Genomic DNA, 18881 nt, shown 5'->3' on the forward strand with positions numbered 1-18881 from the left:
ACAGAAATTATACAGCCTGCAAAGTCTAAAATACTTACTGTCGGTCTTTTTATAGGAAAAGCTTTTCAACTCTCGCTCTTGAATATAAATTGAGTGTAGTCCTAGTGCATTTAATGTTATTAATTTTGTATTCTTTTAATGGAATAATTTTAAATTTCTGATAACTTTAATATTGGCATTTGATAGAATATAAAAATACTACTAACAACATTAATAATACTGATGGTTGTGATAGCAAATACAATGCTGTACCTTATCATCAGATGGTAATATGGAAGGTGAAAGTATAGTACCATCATATATATATATATAAATTTAGTACTATATAAATTTATACTATATATATAGAGAGAGAGAACCATCATATATATATATATATATATATATATATATAAATTTCTAACTACAGAAATTTGTTCTAATTAGGTGCCTCCCCCACCCAACCTAACCTAGCCTCATATCTTTAAATTTTCAACTAGGGAAGCTTGAACTTTTTAATTAATTTTTTAATTAATATAAAGGCCTCTTATCAGGTTTTCTTAATTGGCAATACTTGCAAAGTTTGGTTGTATCAGGCAAGAAAATATATCATGTGTTTGAGATATCTAATTTGGAGGGCTTAGGGACTTAGTACTTTCCTAATGAGAACCATCCCTGTGATACACAGAATATAGGATAAACAAAACCCAATATCCAATAATTATCTAAAATTTGTACAAGTTATTTCTTCATTCAGCATACATTTGCACAGACATTTTGCAAAGATTTGAAGATAAAAGATATACATATATAATTAAATCCCTCTCTTCATAAATTCTTTCTAGGCAATTGGATGTAAATTGATAATGTAGTGTGCAGGGGCCCAGGCTAACAAAGATACTTATACAGTGTTACATTTTTTCTTTCTAAGCATTTGCTCACACTGTTAGCTGCTCTCTGTATAGGGCTGGGATGACGAGCACTGTATTTAGAGGCTGAGTTGGTCATTCAACTTGGCACAAGTAGTATACAGAAGATGGAGGCATAGGATTCTGCTATGTTACTTCTTAATGTAAATTTATAACTTTTCCATGACTTAATTACCTAAATTATAAATTCATTTAACTTAGCTTAAGCAAGAGCATCTGCTTAAGACAAACTTCTCATTGCAGAGTCAGTTCATTCATGCAACTCTGTCCTTCCCTCCCAGACTCAAGGCCAGCATTTTTGCTCAGCTGGGGCACTTAGCTTTATCAGCTCAAAGTCCTTCTCAACACAAATGCAAAATTTGCTCTTGTCCAGTTTTGTGATAATTTTATAATTGGAGACATAGCAAATATCTTTTAAAAAGCAACTTCCGAATTAGCGCCTTTAAGTAGTTCAGAAGAAGAGCATTTCAATCAAAATAATTATTAGAGACAAAAATAGTATTTTAAGTAAAATTGAGTTCAACCTAGCTGAAGAGCTTTATTGAGTAGTCTGTTAAAGTTGTTTACCTTCTAAATACAATGAGCTACTTATACTACTTGTTAGGATAATACTAATGCCCAAAGCAGATTTCCTGGAGAACCTTTGCCTGTGCAAATCCTGTCTGTCCTTCAAGGCAGGTTCAAATACAAGCTTTCCCCCCGCAACCACTCTCCTGTAACCCTAACCTGACCTATTGTATGGTCTGTATCACATTCTGCTGTGTATTAAAGTTAGTCATGTTAATCCCTTCTCCATCTTAGGACTGTAAACTCCTTGAAGATTGTACCACTGTTTAATCATTTTTTCCAAAGATTCTAGTACACTGCCTCATATATTCTAGGCTCTTTAATCGTTACAAATGAAAGAAATATTACTGTTTAGCACAGAGGTAACATGAATTCTTTAAAATTCTTATTTTTTATAATGAATCAAATTTTTTTCTGTTGTTATTTAAAACCAGGTATAATCACCCTGAGAAACTTTTGGAAACGAGGCGTGGACGGTGTGGCGAGTGGGCCAATTGTTTTACACTGTGCTGCCGAGCCTTAGGGTTTGAAGCTCGCTACGTCTGGGATTACACAGGTACAGAACTGGAATGAGCAGAGAGCATTTGGGCTTTGCAGATTTAAGGACTGGGCTTTACAGTCTGGGCTTATTCTGTTCTGTCTGTTACTACTTTCTGGCTTTGTCGGTCTGAGCTTCCATTTGCCTTTTGTAAAATGACAATATACCAATCTCTCACGGGTTTTATGTGAGGATCACAAGATTTTGTAGTACACTTAGCATTTCGCCTAGTACTTTGCACTATGAACATTCTTTTATTAATAATTTACCATGACATTTTTAGTAATGGTGTTTCAGTGTGGATAAGAACATGTGTAATGATGTGCTATAGAAATCTTCACTTTTGTAGGGATTAGTATAAAAGACTTAGTAATCTTAATATACAAAAAGGTAATTAAAGCCATGTGAAATTTATATTGTCCCTTTTAGAAATGACTTGTCTTCTACACATTAAAAAGTTGTTTTCCTTGTCCTCAGTGTTTTACTTGTGTTTCATTGCTGTTGTTTTTTAAATAATAAAATGAAAGCTTCATTTAATAGTTATTGCTCTCTTACAGTCAAACGTAGAACATCAATAACCAGAGATCCTCTGATAGAACTGGTTCTGGATCGTAAAGGCTGAGAGAGACTGCATTTTCAAAAGTGGCGTTAACATCTTCACATTAGCAAACTGATCCCTGGTTTCTTTATGCTATTTTTCAATATGTTAACCATCTTTTAAAGTTATAGCTCACATCATTTTTAATTAAGACTAAAACTGACCGTACTAACGGAGATACTCCACAAACATTTTCAAGGATTTCAAAGAGACAGAGAAAACAAGTGTTCTAGAGTCTTGTGTGCTACAAAATGTTCAGTCTTAACTAAAATTTAGAATATTACACATAACTTTATTTGTGATTCTTCTCTCAGGAGTTTGTATGTATATAGTTATTGGAAGTCATTGTGGTTTTATAAACTTAACTTTTTCCCCCCCTTTTTCCTGTTGCTCTCTCGTCTCACTTGAGTAGACCATGTCTGGACAGAAGTCTACTCTCCTTCTCAGCAGCGGTGGCTGCACTGTGATGCCTGTGAAGATGTCTGTGACAAACCTCTCCTTTATGAAGTAGGGTGGGGCAAGAAGCTGTCCTACATCCTAGCATTTTCTAAAGATGAGGTAGGGCATAAGAGAAAAAAGAATAAAATAAAAAATTGTCAGCTTTTGAAATTATAGTTGACATACAAAACATGGCATATATTTAAAGTGTACAATTTAATAAATTTTATCCTTTATATACACCTATGAAATTACCTTTACAAAATGAGGAAAGTGAACATAGCCACTGTCCCTGGAAGTTTCCACATGTCCCTTTGTTATCCCTGCTGCTTGTCCCTATCCAGGCAAACACAGATCTAGAGTTTTATGCAAATGGAATCATATATACAGATGGTTGGACTTACAATTTTTCAGCTTTGTGAAGGTGCAAAAGCAATGCGCATTCAGTAGAAACTGTACTTCGAATTTTTGAATTTTGATATTTTTCTGGGCTAGTGATGTGCAGTATCTTGATGCTGGGCAGAGGCAGTGACCTGCAGCTCCCAGTAAACCATTGAGACACACGGTACCCAACCAGTACTCTATAGTGGACTAGTATTAAGTGCATTTTCCACTTACGGTATTTTCAGCTTATGATGGGGTTACTGGGATGTAACCCATCACAAGTCAGGGAGCACCTCTATCCTCTGTGGTGGGCGGGGAGGGGAGAGTCTGGTTTCTTTTACTCAGTGTAATTATTTTGAGATTCGTCCGTGTGTTTTCATGTATCAATGGTTATTATTTTTATTGCTGAATTTCCGTTGTATGGCTTTACCATAGTTTGTGTATTCATTCACCTGTTGATGGACATTATTTATTTACTTTAACAAATTTTTTTATTGTTGACACTACTAAAGATGTCCCCTATTTTCCTCCTTTTGTCCACCCCCCCCTCCTCTGGCCATCACCACGCTCTTGCCTGTGTCTGTGGGTCATGCGTATATGTTCTTTGGCTAATCTCCTCACCTTTTACCCAGTCCCCCTACGCCCCTCCCCTCTGAGGTCTGTCCGTCTGTTCCACGTATCCATGTAGTACTGAGCATCTTTTTATGGGCTTATTTGCTATGCACATGCCCACTCTGCCCATTTTTTTTTAATTGGGTTTTTTTAATTGATGAGTTTGAGAGCTCCTTATATATTCTGAATGCAAGTCTTAGATACATGCTTTTCAAAAAATGTTCTCCTTATCTGTGGCTTATCTTTTCATTCTCTCAATGAAGAAAAGAAATTGATGAAGTCCAGTTTGTCAATTTGTTCTTTCAAGGACAAATGCTCTTTGATGTTGTATCTAAGAAATTTTTGCCTAACCCAAGAAACAATGATTTTCTCCTTAGTCTTTTTTCTTTTAGAAGTTTTATACTTTTAATTTTACAGTTGGGTCTGTGATCCGTTTTGAGTTAATTTTGTGTGTACTTTGGGTGTGGACAGAAATTCATTGTTTTGCATATGGATAATGGATTGTTCTAGAAGATTATCTTGTCTCCATTGAATTGCTTTTGTACCTTTATCAAAAATTAGTTCTATCATATAATTTTATACAATAAAGATAGAAAAGGTTTTTTATTTGTTGAATTTTGTGAAGTCAACTTTGTAGATAAGTTTTAAAAAGCCTAAATGTTCTGAAAACTTCATCTTACTACAGTCTTTCTTGGAAGCACGCCCCTTAGAAAATGAATAAGAGGCATGTTCTCTGATTGTTCCCCACAGGTTTTCAAACTTGTAACAAAGAATGGCACTTAAATTTTATATTTAAGAATTGTATTCTAGGTATTTAAGGTTGATGGTTGTAACTTATTAAGTATTTGTATTCTGTAATTGGAGGTGGTTGATGTCACTTGGCGATATTCTTGTAAACATGAAGAGGTGATTTCCAGAAGAACTCAGATTAAAGAAGAATTACTTCGAGAAACTATTAATGGACTTAATAAGCAGGTGGGTGATGGGCATTTGTCCTTTTTGAGAGGACATTAGAAATTTTTTATGTAATCAAGAGCTGGTTTTTTAAGTTGTAGCATTCTTTTACAAGCAGAAATATTTTAATATGTTAAATGTCTTTTTGTTCATTGAAAATTTTGATGACCTGTTTTATATATTGTACTTTTTTCCTTTAATTTGTCATGTCTCTTAAAGTTCAGTGAAACAAAATTTAAGTATATATAATACTTGACAAAAAGTATGTTGTTTTATTATCCAAGTAATTGTGTCTTGAATGTACTTATACATACACACTTGTCCAAGTATGGAAATTTCTGAAACAAGACACAGGAAATTGTTAACAGTGACTGCTTCTGAGAAGACCTGGGGGTCCAAGAGGGAAGATTCAGTTTTTATTTTCGTACCCCTTTGGTGGTAGTGAAATTTTTTAACTTTATACTTGTATGATTTTTTTTCGCTTCTGTGATTAAGTCGAAGGTGAAGTTTCAGTCTGTTTGGAATTTCACCTTCTAAGGTGTAGCTCTTCAGAGATGCTAAGCTGAAAACCTAAAGTATTTACTAGAGACCCCCCCTCACCTTGGAAGGCTCTGAACTCCAATTATTTATTTTCCAGCACTTTGTTTTTGCCAAAAATTCTGCTTTGTTTTTCAGTGCTTTAGCCTCTGCTTTGTGCTTGGTTTCTGAGCCTCTCCTCCTCATTTCAGTTAATCATTAGCAAGTGCCTAGAAGGGAAAGAGGTGCAGCCTTGGTCCACCTGTTTAGTTCTCTTGGGGTCTTAGCTTCTTCAGTTCTGGCTACGTTGGTAGTTTTCTGTTGCATTCAAACAGGTGTTTGTATGTATATCTGTGTGTGTGTTTTCCCCCTTTTCTAGCTTTTCTCAGCAGGACAGTTGGTCTGATACAAGCTAGTTTATTGTGGCCAAAAACAGAGGTTGCTACCTTCATTTTAAATCTAGGACAGTAAAAGTCATGCAGGGTTGGATATGGGTATACAATGATCTCTTTACATAAGTTTTATAAAATTATTTTGAATTTTCTAGTGCCCATTTTATTTTCCAAATAATTATACATATGAAAATAAAGTTTGTTTGTTTTTCTTTTAAGATTCCCTTAAAATACAAATGTTTTAAGTATATTCTGACTTTGAGATGGACCTCAACATTTTTCCTAACTTTGATAACTGCTTTTTTTAAACACAAATTGCAGAGGCAAATATCTTTGTCAGAAAACAGAAGAAAAGAACTTCTCCAGAGGATAATTGTGGAGCTTGTTGAATTTATATCTCCCAAAACCCCCAAACCTGGAGAACTTGGTGGACGAATATCTGGGTCAGTGGCTTGGAGAGTAGCCCGAGGTGAAATGGGCCTAGAGGTATTTCATTCATTATAGAATGATAATCTTCTCACTTTCCTGCTTCTCATACTATGCTCTCTACTTCCTGAAAAATGCATTGGCCGTGACCTTTCGATTTTCAGCTTAATTACTAAAAAATGTAAACATTTGAAAAGCAGTGAGTGACTGACATCTAATCGCATACAAGAGAGTTGGCAAAACATTTTAAAATAGGATTTTTCTATTTATCTTAGGTAAATTTTGAGCGTAGTATAACTTCTACTGAAGTATATACAGAAAAATGCACAAATTGTAAGTGTACAGCTGAACAAATTTTTACAAATTGAGCACCCATGTAACCACCAGCCAGAATAAGAAATAGACTTGCATACATCTGGTATTGGCTAGAAATTATTGCTTCTGGTATGATTACTATTATATTGTCAAACTTATTTTAAGATATCTCTTGATTAACCTCCCAAAATTAAATAATGAATAATGGAAATATGATGTCTATAATTAGCAGCTTAGTGAAAAGCTCTAACAGACATAAAGAAAGTACAATAGCCCTGGCCGATTTTGCCCAATGGTTAGAGCGTCAGCCCTCGGACTGAAGGGCCCTGGGTTTGATTCCAGCCAAGCGCACATACCTCGGTTGCAGACTCCATCCCCGTTCAGGGGATGTGGGGGAGGCAACCAGTCGATGTGTGTCTCTCTCACATCAGTGTTTCTCTCTCTCCCCTCTTCCACTCTTTCTGAAAAAGCAGTGGAAAAAATATTCTCAAGTGAGGATTAAAAAAAAAAGAAGAAAGTACATACAATGACTGTCCCTTGCCCTTAGGGAGTTTAAAGGTGACTCACTAGAAAGTATTTTTACATGAAGGTCTAAGATGATATGTGGTGAAAATGCTTGAAAGGAAAATAACCCATCACAGTATCAGTATCGACAGTTCTAAACAAATTAAAGTTTTATGTCTACTTTTTCTAAATTTGCCATTGTTGCAACTCATTTCTCCAGTAAAAAATGTGTCCAAAAGGGGTGAATTATCCCCAGTAACTTTGTTTACTTTTTAATTTACCCCAGCATCTTTAGCAGGCAGTTGGAAGTGTTGGTTCAGCCATAGAATTACAAAATCTAAATTCAACAAGTCATTCAAATCACTGCTGATGCAGTGCAAGCTGCAAGTATAAATCTAAATGAAGCCAATTTAAAAGATCTAATTTAATTCACAGCTGTGCTCAATTTAAAACATTGATATTATTTGGTCTTCATTTCTTTTTCTTTTTATGGATGGGTGTGCTTCCTCTTGAATGGCATATAAGTTGATTAAACTTTTAAAATATGAACTGGGTCACATTCCCAGATTGTTTCCCCTTTTGGATTTTTTTTAAATTTCTCAATTACTGATTTTTTTTTAATTTCTCAATTACTGTATTAGGGCCATGGATTTAAAGTGTCATTTTCCTCTTTAGCAATAGATGCTTATTTTAAAAGTAAATTGAAAAATGTCAGTCCTAAAAAATTATGGAACTATACCTTGAAATGAATTGGAAAAAGAAGAAAACATTGGTGATATTTCCAGAAAGAAGTTTCATCTTAACTTTAGATTTAAGAGAGTTTATGAAATATTGTTACTCCAGATTGTTTGTTCAATTGCATACATTTTATGTTCAGTAACATATATTTTTCTTTTCCCTTTTGCAATTAGTTATCCTTTGTAAAATATAGATAATGCTACTTTAAATTTTATTTCCATTTGGCTTATGTTGACCCTGAAATATTTTTGTTGTTACATGCTTGTTTTGAAGTATAGTACACTAATTTATAATACCAATTTCTAAAAATAATAAACTGCTTTTATTTTACCTTTATGGCAGTAATATTCACAGGTTCTATAGGGAATTATCTTATTTATACATTTAATGTTACTATTTTGTCATTCTAACAGTGATCATTACACATATACATATGTAATTATTTTTTTCTCTGTTTCTAATATATATTTTTACTGATTCTTGTACAAAGTTTTTATAATGTTTAATACCTAGTACCCAGTGTTGACCAAAAAAGCATTGCCTACTGTCTTGATTGATTAGTAAGTACTGTAGCAAGACATTAACACAGACTAGAGCACTGGTTCTGCAAAGGTGCATGATTTTGCCTTCCAGGAGATATTTGGCAATGTCTGGGAGGAGGGAAGCCACTGGCATCAAGTGGGCAGAGGTCTGGGATGCTGCTAAACAACCTGCAAGGCATAGGGCACCCCACAACAAAGAATTATCTGACTCAAAATGCTACTAAGCCCATGTCTAAGGGAGAGGGACCATTGTGTCAGTGGTACGTAAAGACCAGATGAATATATCATCTTTCTCAAACTTTAGATTCACTCAGTGATTTTAGGATTTCTGGGGACTGTTTTACATTAAAACAAACATGGATTTATTTGGGGCTAGAGTACACAATTTGCCTGGAATTTTAAGGTAAAACATGAGCTTTTGTAGTAATTGCACACATGCAGACTGTTATTTCAAGCTCCCAGACACTCTTCTACCTTAGGGTATTAGGAAAGGACACTCCGATGAAATGGCTTTAGGTTTAGGCTTGAAGGATGAGAAAGAATCAAATTTATGGAAAGTAGAAAGCACAGCATTCCTGAAGGGGGGAACAGCATGTGTCAAGGCCGTGAGGCAAAAATAGGCTGGGTCTTTTTGAGAAACTAAAGGAGAAGTAGTAGGTGGGAGCATAGAGACAAAGGGGAAGAGTAACATGAGATCTGGTTGGAGAAGTGGGCAGGGGACAGGTCATGTGGCCCTGTAAGCCTTGGTAACGGTTTAGAGTTTAAGTACAGTGGACGTCAGTGTAGCGAGTTAAGCAAGGAAATCACATATTGCAATTTACATTTTTTTAAATCACTTTCATGACTATGTGGAACATGGACAGGAGAGGTAAAACTTGAAAGCTGGGAATCAATTTCATAATAGTCCAGTTAGAAGATGGTGATGGTGGAAATGAAGAAAAAGAAACTACTTTAGATGCACTTGTAAAATCACAAAAACATAAGTCAGATCTGTTATTTGTACTTCTCATTTTCTGTCTTGTAGCAGTTGGTTCTATATCAACATTATACTGATCATGTTAACCTATAAAAGATTTTCTGAATTTTTGATGGCACCAGCATTTCATTTTCAAGTTGATGGAATCTCTTACCGTTATACATAGCAGTCTCTCACTCTCCCCGCCTCCTCCCTCCCTGCCCCATATTTATTTATATATATATATTTCATTATCTTGAAAAAAGGCTAATTCTTCTTTCTTTTTAAGAAAAAAGAAACCATGTTCACCCCCTCTGAAAATGAGAAGATTTCTAAACAGCTTCACCTTTGTTATAATATTGTGAAAGATCATTACATTCGAGTTTCAGATAATCATCAAACCACTTCTGGATGGGAAAGTGGTGTGTGGAAGACGGAATCCATATTCAGAAAAGTTGAAACAGACTGGAACATGGTAACTTAATGCATGAAACTGTTTAAAACCTTTGTCATTGTTTAGACAGGTATAGATTGGCTTCATTTTTCGGTTGTGCATGATGTGAAAACTGGTATGTCAAAATTAGTTTTAGTATTCCTTAAACCTGTAGAAGAAAATTGTTTCCAACATTGAAATCAAGAGACCATAAGAAATTTGTGCACTTAAAACAAGGAAGTATCTGTTTTCATCAAAGAGGCTGAGTTTAATGCTTTCGTGGGGAAAAATGTTCCAGTATATGACCAATCCATGTGACTCATTTTTGCATCAATATATAAAGTATATTGTTATTTAATTTCTTCATAGATATGTATTGATTGCAGGTTATTGTGGAATATAGCATTAGGTCAAATTCCTAAGAGCTTAACCATTTAACACCCCTTCACTGCATAATAATGTGGATGCCTGAGCAGCGATGTTAGTTATTTCTACTTTGTCTTGAAGAATGAAGAAGTGGGTTGCTAGGACTATAGTGGTTCCCACAGGGCAGCTTGCATATAACTTATATAGGGAGCTTTTAAAATTAACTTGGCAAGTGTCTGAGTGGGAAGGGAGTTGTTCACTTGTAAGACATTGGATAGATTAAAGAATGAATCACAGATGAACAGCCACTAGGGCGATGAGCATCTACTCCATGCGCATCACTGTCCTTGGCTTTAATCGGAATACAGAAGATGTACAGAGATGAGGCCCCTGTGCTTTATTCCAATCATAAGTTTTTGTTTTAAAACTCATCCTGGTGATCTTTTTGTATTAAACCAAGAATAACTTTAGCATTGTTAAAATTGTAGATTTAGGAATTGTCTTCTTTAGGTAAAGAAGGGCATAAAAAAATAGAACTAGATAAAATTTTAAAAAGATTGGAATCTGTATCTGTAATTGATTACATAGTTGAGAGGCGCTGAGCAACTTCTGGAAGACTGTCCTTGGCCTAAAAATTTTTCTGAACAGATGCAGGATAGAATAGACATGTGTTCTATCCAAGACCTAAACTCGCCTGGCACGCCATTCTTGTAACCAGCAGTGTGAAGGCAGAAAGTCATGGCAGAAGATGCGATGTGCTGAGAAAGTCTGTTCTGTGGCTTATTTCTTCTTTGTGTGACTCACTCATTGGTTCTTCAGCAGACACATGCTGAGTGCCTGTCGTGCTAGGCATTGTTGTCAGCCACGTGGATAAAAAATGAAGGTACGGTTTCCGCGCTCTCAGTCTGCGGAAACCAAAGCATAAACAGCCGTCTTAACTGTGACGAGGAGCGCGCTAGTGAGGGTGTCAGCACATCGCCATGGAGACACCAGGAGGGCGGGATGAACCCCACAGAGCAGGCGGCACTTGAGCTGACGCTGAAGGATGAGGAGCGTTCCTAAGGCAAGGGAACGGCAGGGGAAAAGCGTGGAGTACGTGGCATGTTCTGAGATTTCTAAATAGAGCCTTGCGGCCAGGGGATGTATCGTCATGAGAAAGATTTAAATAATGTAAATGAGATGCAGAGGCCATTAAATGAAAAACAGGCTCTCACTCAAAGTTGAGTGAATCCATTTTCAGTTATAATATTTAGTGCCAAATGAAGAAAAATAGTAGAATCTTAACTATATTGTAGAGACTAATAACTCAGAAATAATATATTGCCACTAAAACTTGACTTTTCCCCCTAACTCAGCATTTTTAGTTCTCTACTAGCATGTCCCGTTAGGGATTCTCTAGCTCCACGGAAGAGAAGCAGCCTATTTCTTTTTTTCTTTTTAATTTTTTTGCCGATTATAGTTGACATTCAGTATTTTATATTGGTTTCCGATGCACAGCATAGTGATTAGACATTCATATAATTTATGAAGTGATTCTCCCGAGAAACCCAGTGCCCACCTGGCCCCACACATAGTAACACAACATTATTGACCATTTTCCCTGTGCTGTGCTCTACATCCCCGTGACTGTTTTGTAACTGCCAGCTTGTATTTAATACCTTCACCTGGACTGTTTCTCAAGTCTATTTCTCACCACACCTTTCTTCAGTAATCTCCGGCATGGAATCAACATAGATCACATGCAGCCTGCTCTTGGGTATTTGGAACAGATTCTTACTCTCAGTGTGGTAGCCTTCCAGGAGCACTGGGACTTACTGTATTGTACTGCTTAGCAAGTACATCCTTCAGTGATATGTGGACTTGAAAGGAATATAAAAAGCTAAATCAAGAAGACCGGTATACTTTTTAGGAGGCAAGTGATAACACCTTGATAAAAGTGATGTTAATAGTTTCCCAACTAGTCTCCCTGCATCTGTCCTGGTCCCTTCAAAGATGTTCTCTCTGCTGTCGCCATAAAAACTTTTTCAAAACCTCAATCATTACCAAATGCTCTTAGGGCAAGAAACAGCTCAAGTGTCTTCCCAGTCTGGCCCTTGCTTCTCTGGCCTCACCCCGACCGTGCTCCTCCCTCCCCTAGTCCTCCACCCTCCCCTTTGCATTGTAGCTGCCCTGCCCTCGGCCCTCTCCACAGAACTTCCTTTACTTGCTTTTTTGTTAGATTAACTGACTCTTGCCCTTAGAACTTGGCTGAAGCCTTACTTCCTCTAGTCCCAGCAAACTGGACTAATTTCTCCCTTTATGGACTTACTACGCCATGTACCTCTCCTTCATGATGTTTATTCAACAAATATGTGTAGGAATAGATTGCATCTTGCCTATTAGATTATAAACCTTACCCGGGCAGAGACCTTGTGTTTTTCTACTCACTTTGGTACTACTCTCAGTATTCATATATTTATAATAGTATCTGATATATAAAAATGTTCAGTAAAGTTTGGTGAATGTAAGAAAGAATGATTGAGTGTACATGGCATAAATTGTTCATCACCCTAGGGCTACATAGACCACCACAGACTGTGTCGCTTGACTGGTCTTAGATACTTTGCATTTTTGAGCAATTTTATCATTCTCTTTGTTGCTAGAGTCATTTTAGCACTTTTTGATGTATGGCATTATATCAAGAATTGATTCATTTAGTTATTCAGCAAACATGCACTTTGTCAGACATTGAGTTTGACACTTGACACTTAGGATATAATGTTTTTTAATGTCTTTTTTTAAAAAAAGCCTTGGCCGGTATGTCTAAATGGTTAGCACATCAGCCCTCAGACCAAAGGATGGCAAGTTCGATTCCCTGTCAAGGGCACATACTCGGCTGGAGGTTTCCTGCCCTGTCCAGGCCTGTGTGGGAGGCAACCTGTCAATGTGTCTCACATCGATGTTTCTCTGTTTCTGTTTCTCTCTCTCCCCATCTCCCCTCCTTTCCCCCCTCCTTCCTCCCTTCCACTCTCTCTAGAAATCAATGGAGAAAATGTCCTCAGGTGAGGGTTTAAAAAAAAAAAAAGGCAAGCGTCAAGGTGAGCATAGGCTAGTGTAGGAGAAAGACACATGGACCAGCAGTTTAGATGAGTAAGGTAAGTGCAGAAGCATATGATGCTAAGGGAGAGAAGACAGGAGGAGGAGCAATTGTCCCTTCTTGAGAGAAGCCCTTGCAGAAGAAGTAATATCTGAGTGGGCTTTTGGAGGAGGTGCCAGAGGGAGAGATTCTCAGTGTAAGGACAGGATGTGGAAGGGGAGGGTGTTTGGGGGCATGAGAAAGAGCATGTGCAAAGGCACTGAGGAGAGAAACACCTGACATCCAGGGAAGGGTGCATAGTAGGGGGCATGGGGCAGAATAGTGGGAAGTGAGAGGAGAGAGGTAAACAGTTGTCAGGTACCCTGGATGTTGAGTACCTTGCAGCTATGTAGTAGAAACCCATGAAAGAGTTCAGGCAAGGAAAGGACATGATCACTCCAGGGCTCCAGAGGTCATTGCAGAGGCTGCAAGCAGAAAGAATCAGAAACGTCGTCCAGAGAGATGACGGTGGGGTCTGATCTGTGACCAAATGGAGTAACCAAATGCAAGGCCCGTGAGCAAACCAGTTTACTGCATCCAGCTAGAATCTCTTGAAGTACAGCTGCTCTGCTGGGCATCTGTAGGAATGACTGCCTGCACGGTGTCTGCCGTACGGTGAACTTGTTCGAGTGAATCCTAGCAGCCTAAGTGAGGAATAATGTTAAGAGCATCCTAGAGAACAACTTCAAATAGTGCAGTAAAAAGGAGCCTCCAGGAATCCATAGCAGCTGGCAAAGCAGCCTGGCAGGTAGTTGTCAGAAAATCTCTAGGTGAAGATCTCCTGTAGAACCTGAACTATGTAAAAAAGCTGACATGCAAATTGTTCTCCGTCTTGAAAACAGTGGCTACAGGCACAACCCAGAGGACAGGTTTCATTGGTGTACATTGCGAGTGCTGTAACTTAGACCTTAAGCCACAGACACATGGTCTTGTTCCCACCTACGGGTGTGATGTGCCTGCTTGTCCTTACAGATGCCAGACAGGGCAAGGGGGGACCGCTGGGGCTGCTGCATAGACTTCAGGCAGTAGGGGAGCAACTCCATGACTTCTGTAATATCACTGCTGCCAACGGGGTAGCAGCACTCACCTCTTAGTAGTCCCATAAATTACAAAAACGAGGAAGCAGAACTATATACGATAATGACCCCTATGAATTTAAAAAGCCAACAGGCAAAAAGTTGTCTAACATAACTTCAGAAAGTTAGAGACGTACAGCAGTTACAAAAATGCTTTTTGGGGGTCTCAACCTAAAAATTGAATATCTGAGACCTTATATTGTTCTAAATAAGTTAAAATTATTCATTCTGTTGGTATTACAGGACCACATTTGGAGGTTTATATAAATCCTATTGTTTTGGTTTATTTCAAATCACCAGTCTGAGTATGCATGCTCTTGGTAACTTCCTACCACCTCTAAAAATGCTGAGTTAGAATAATTTGGTTAAAATGCTCCAGACAGACTGTGTGAAAAAGATGATATGAGTTTTCAATATAAATAGGGTCTGTTTTATCTCCATATACCATGTCTTTGGCCTGAGACCTTTTATTTGCCCACAGTATGTGTGACATTAAGTGTTCTAAGAATTCAGTGATGATCCATCTTATTTAACTATTCAGAGTCGTAAAAGGTGATGCCTTTAGGATTGACAAGTGTAAGTCTTAGAGCAAGCAGTTCTCTCAGACACGTTCAACAGCTGTGTGTTCCTGTAACAGTTAAAACCACAATTCTGGCCCAGAGCCACATGATATAATAAAGACAGTTCTTGGAGTAAGCTAGAAATCTGAAATTTACTCGACTTCAGCCTATCATATTTTATACCCAAACTTATCGGGGAACATTTAAAACTACTGAGCTCTGAAAAATCTATTACATAGAAGTATATACTGAGATATGAATTTGAAAGTATTAAGTATTTCTGTATTAAGTATTTGAAAGTATTTCTGTATTAAGATTACTTTCCCCTAGTCTTTTAATTCTTTCCAACCCCCTTCCTGTAACCCTGCTGTTTAGCTCATCTTTTCGAGTTAATGTCTTTTACTAGCCTCTTCTTTGAAGGAGTAATTAAGCTATGGATAGTCGTAGTTTAGGGTAGGTGAAACCAGCGACTCCCAGGGGAGCATGGGTGCATTCCTGAGCCCCAGGTTCTCCTTACTAACAGCTATAAGAGGAGCATGCAGTAGGAACATGTGAGCATTAGAGGATGTTATAGTGAGGTTGCCCTGAACTTCAGTGGAGCAGTTGACAGTGCCATACATCTAGGTTTGCCATCCAGAACAATTGTTGATTGTACAGATCTAGTCTAAGGAGTTCAAATCATTTTCCTTGGAGGGTGACTGTTCAGTTGTTTTATAATCTCCAGCTCACTGATTTAAAAAACTTTAAAATTAGATTAACTGACATTTAACCAGGAAGAAAAATATTCATAGGCTGCCAAATACAGTAGAGTATCAATAGAATGCTGGAAGTGATTTCTTACTTGATGACTGAAGACATGGAGCAGGACAGTTTCATGCAGGTGTGTTTCATATGGTACTTCCAGCTATTTGCCCCTGAGAAGTAGATTTGGCATTTCTAAGAGAATATGTGTGTGTAATTTTTAATACTTAAATACTAATTAAGTCCTCCCATTCAGAGCTGTGCCCCGAGAGAGCTATGATTTGGCTAAGTCAGATCATACAAGTACAAAAGTAAAATAGTTGCATTTGAGTAAGGGAATATTGGTAGTTCAAGGTGGGGTAAAATTCTGGAGGACCATGAAAGCTAAGAGTTTGGATTTAATGCAAGAGCCAGGTGCTTGCTGTACATTTTAGACCAGGCAAATGATAGGAAGGAAGTGGGGTTTTATAAACATTAGTTAGGCAGTTGCACAAAGATAAGGCAAAGTCGTGACTGCGGTGGTAAGTGCAGTATAAATGAAGAAAGGGCTTTTTTCCCTACAAGATTTATTTTTTTTTAAATGCATAGATTATTGTTGAGGACTCTCTAATCCTAATGATTAAAGAGTCAGATCCTTAGGGGTTTGAGCCTGGGTGAATGCAGTTACCCATGAAAGACCATGGCTGTGGGGATGTCAGTTTTCATGTCATCACATCGTTTTGAAGAGTGTAGATGAAACAGAGGAGACAAGCTGAAGGAGCCAATAAACTTGGATGCCTTAAATAGTGTAGGTTCAGAGTGGGAAGGGGGGGCATTGATGGGGAGGGAGTGGGGGTGCAGAGTGTACTATTTAGGAGGCAAGCATGGTTATTACCGTTTATTAAACCATTACTTAGCGATGACTGAGGTGGGTTTTGTTTGTTTGTTTGTTTGTTTATTTAGAGGATATGGCCCATCTCACTTCTAGGAAAGCTTATATGAAAGTCCAGACTTTGAAAAGAAGACAAATTAAGAAATAATTGTATTTAAAAGGATTCTTCATTTTCAGCAGGATTCATCATAAAGTTTATTTTAAATAGCTGGACTTATTTTAAAAAATACAACTTACCAAAATTTGGTCAGCATGTGGCCCTTAAGGGCTGTACTTGTTGGGCTGCCTGTATTCAAATAATACCTTCCTTCCACAGCTAAAGATACTGTAGGAAAAACTGCTAATGAAAATTTTAGCCATAAAAATGTTTTCAGTGGGGAAAAAATTAGGTTTTTAATAACCATTTGTACATAGTGCCCTATAACACTAGGACTTTGACTATATGTGTTTTCCACTTTGACTATATGTGTTTTCTGTACTATTTCATTTTTTCTGACAATTCCTCTCTTTCCTCCTACCTTGTAGGTGTATTTAGCCCGAAGAGAAGGATCATCTTCTGCTTATATTTCCTGGAAGTTTGAGTGTGGGTCGGTTGGCCTAAAACTAAATAGCATTTCCATTAGAACAAGCAGTCAGACCTTTCAGACTGGAGAAATACAGTGGAAACTGCGATCTGATACAGCACAAGTAGAACTGCGGGGCGGTAAGCATTTGCCTGGAGAATTAGTCGCAATGGTATGTTTGACACTATGCGGAGGAGTTGTACTTACCTGAGAGGTAGCTTTGAGCTTTTGATACCCAGGAGTTCCTCATACTGTTGCAGACAAATGTTAACTAAACCTGTATAACCTCATTCTGTAGAAGGACTTGTGTTTCATTGTGAAACACAAATGGAAGAAGAAAAGTAATTTCTTTGTTTCAAAGGACGCATTTCCTCCATAAAGAATAATTTGTATTTCTATTTATTTTTTAAGGGTTGATTTTTACTTACAAGTAAGGTGTATAAAGTGCATTCCAAAACTCTATGTTCTTTAAGTTTCCAGAAGCAAAGGTATTTTCTTTCCTCCAACAGATGGAATTCTTCGCTCATATGATGATTTTTCTGGTGCCACTGAAGTTATTTTGGAAGCAGAATTGAGCAGAGGAGATGGTGTTGTTGCTTGGCAACATACTCAACTATTTAGACAAAGCTTAAATGACCATGAAGAAAATTGTTTGGAGATAATTATGAAATTCAGTGACCTTTAAGAACCTGAGCATTATAGAAAAGCTGGCAATAATCAAGGACTTACCGTGTTTTAAATTAGCCTGTTGGTTCAGTGCATGCTTAGTGGGCAATTTACTACCCTCCGCTAGCATATTTCTTTTGCTGGCTATCCATCATGTAACCCTCATGAAAATATATCTTTGTACTATGGACCATAATGAAACCTTGAATTAAAAGCTCCCTTCCATATGTAACTATAATCTGGAGTAAAGTCTTATTGCCCCAATATGAGATTTTCATCTAAAAAGTGTTAGTTTAAAAGTAAAATGAAGGTATTCATGATTAAATGCTGTTCATGATTATGGTAAAATCTTAAGCTAATAATAGTAACTTGATATTTTCTGTTCAGCCATTAATTTCTTCATAAGTTAAGTCAGGTTTTCTAATATTTTTAATTTTTAATAACTGAAAGTGTCATATCTCATAAGTTATAATGCATGAAAATTTTTATGATTGTAAATACATAGGCATTTAAGAAATAAAATGAATTATTTTGCTTTATATCTTTTTAGTGGTTACTCTGCCTAAATAAAAATCTTGGAAACTGCTTGAATAGACAAGAGTTATGAAAACATTTTACATTGACTGCATAAGTTCAGATATATTATAAATCCATAATATGTAGACACTTCAGAAAATGCTTTACCTGATTTTCGTTTTGAGCATTTTTATCTACCTCATTGAATAAACTCTGTCTTGACTTTGAAACTGTGTAACTGTGTTATACAGTACTTATATATGCTGTATCAAGAGTTGTTTGTATGTGTTTCATATAACCTCTCCAGTTAAACTCAGTGTACATTTATTAGCATGTGTGTGCAAAAGCGTTGTGATGGCACTGGGAAGGAGGCAGTGGGGAAGAAGGCACAGCCCCTGTCCTCCAAATGCCTTCGTGATGTTCTGCAAGAACACTTTTCATACAAGAGAAGTACATTCTCTGAGATTCTCACTCTGTGCACCTCAGTAAAACATGTACATGTATTATGAAATATATACTACGATCCCAGAACAAAGGTTTATATTTGCTTTTTAATCATAGTCAAACTCAGTTGAGGATCGCTTTCT

At 37.1% G+C, this 18881-nt stretch overlaps 1 protein-coding gene across 3 annotated transcripts in view; it reads left to right on the forward strand.

The window, feature by feature from the left end:
- The window catches only part of NGLY1 (N-glycanase 1), a 31515-nt gene extending 12991 nt beyond the window's left edge, over positions 1 to 18524 (forward strand). For 2 of the 3 annotated variants that reach the window (XM_016198798.2, XM_016198797.2), the window contains exons 6-12: positions 1910 to 2031; positions 3024 to 3169; positions 4910 to 5020; positions 6229 to 6393; positions 9677 to 9862; positions 17075 to 17252; positions 17622 to 18524. In XM_016198798.2, coding sequence (XP_016054284.2) covers positions 1910 to 2031; positions 3024 to 3169; positions 4910 to 5020; positions 6229 to 6393; positions 9677 to 9862; positions 17075 to 17252; positions 17622 to 17797 — 1084 coding nt within the window. In that variant the 3' untranslated portion in view covers positions 17798 to 18524. The remainder of the gene's footprint in view (positions 1 to 1909; positions 2032 to 3023; positions 3170 to 4909; positions 5021 to 6228; positions 6394 to 9676; positions 9863 to 17074; positions 17253 to 17621) is intronic. The other variant, XM_087824913.1, reaches the window with a different exon arrangement.
- Positions 18525 to 18881: the final 357 nt, after the last annotated feature.

Source organism: Miniopterus natalensis, chromosome 15 (assembly GCF_054644295.1).
Source record: "Miniopterus natalensis isolate mMinNat1 chromosome 15, mMinNat1.hap1, whole genome shotgun sequence".
Classification (NCBI taxonomy): Eukaryota; Metazoa; Chordata; class Mammalia; order Chiroptera; family Miniopteridae; genus Miniopterus; species Miniopterus natalensis.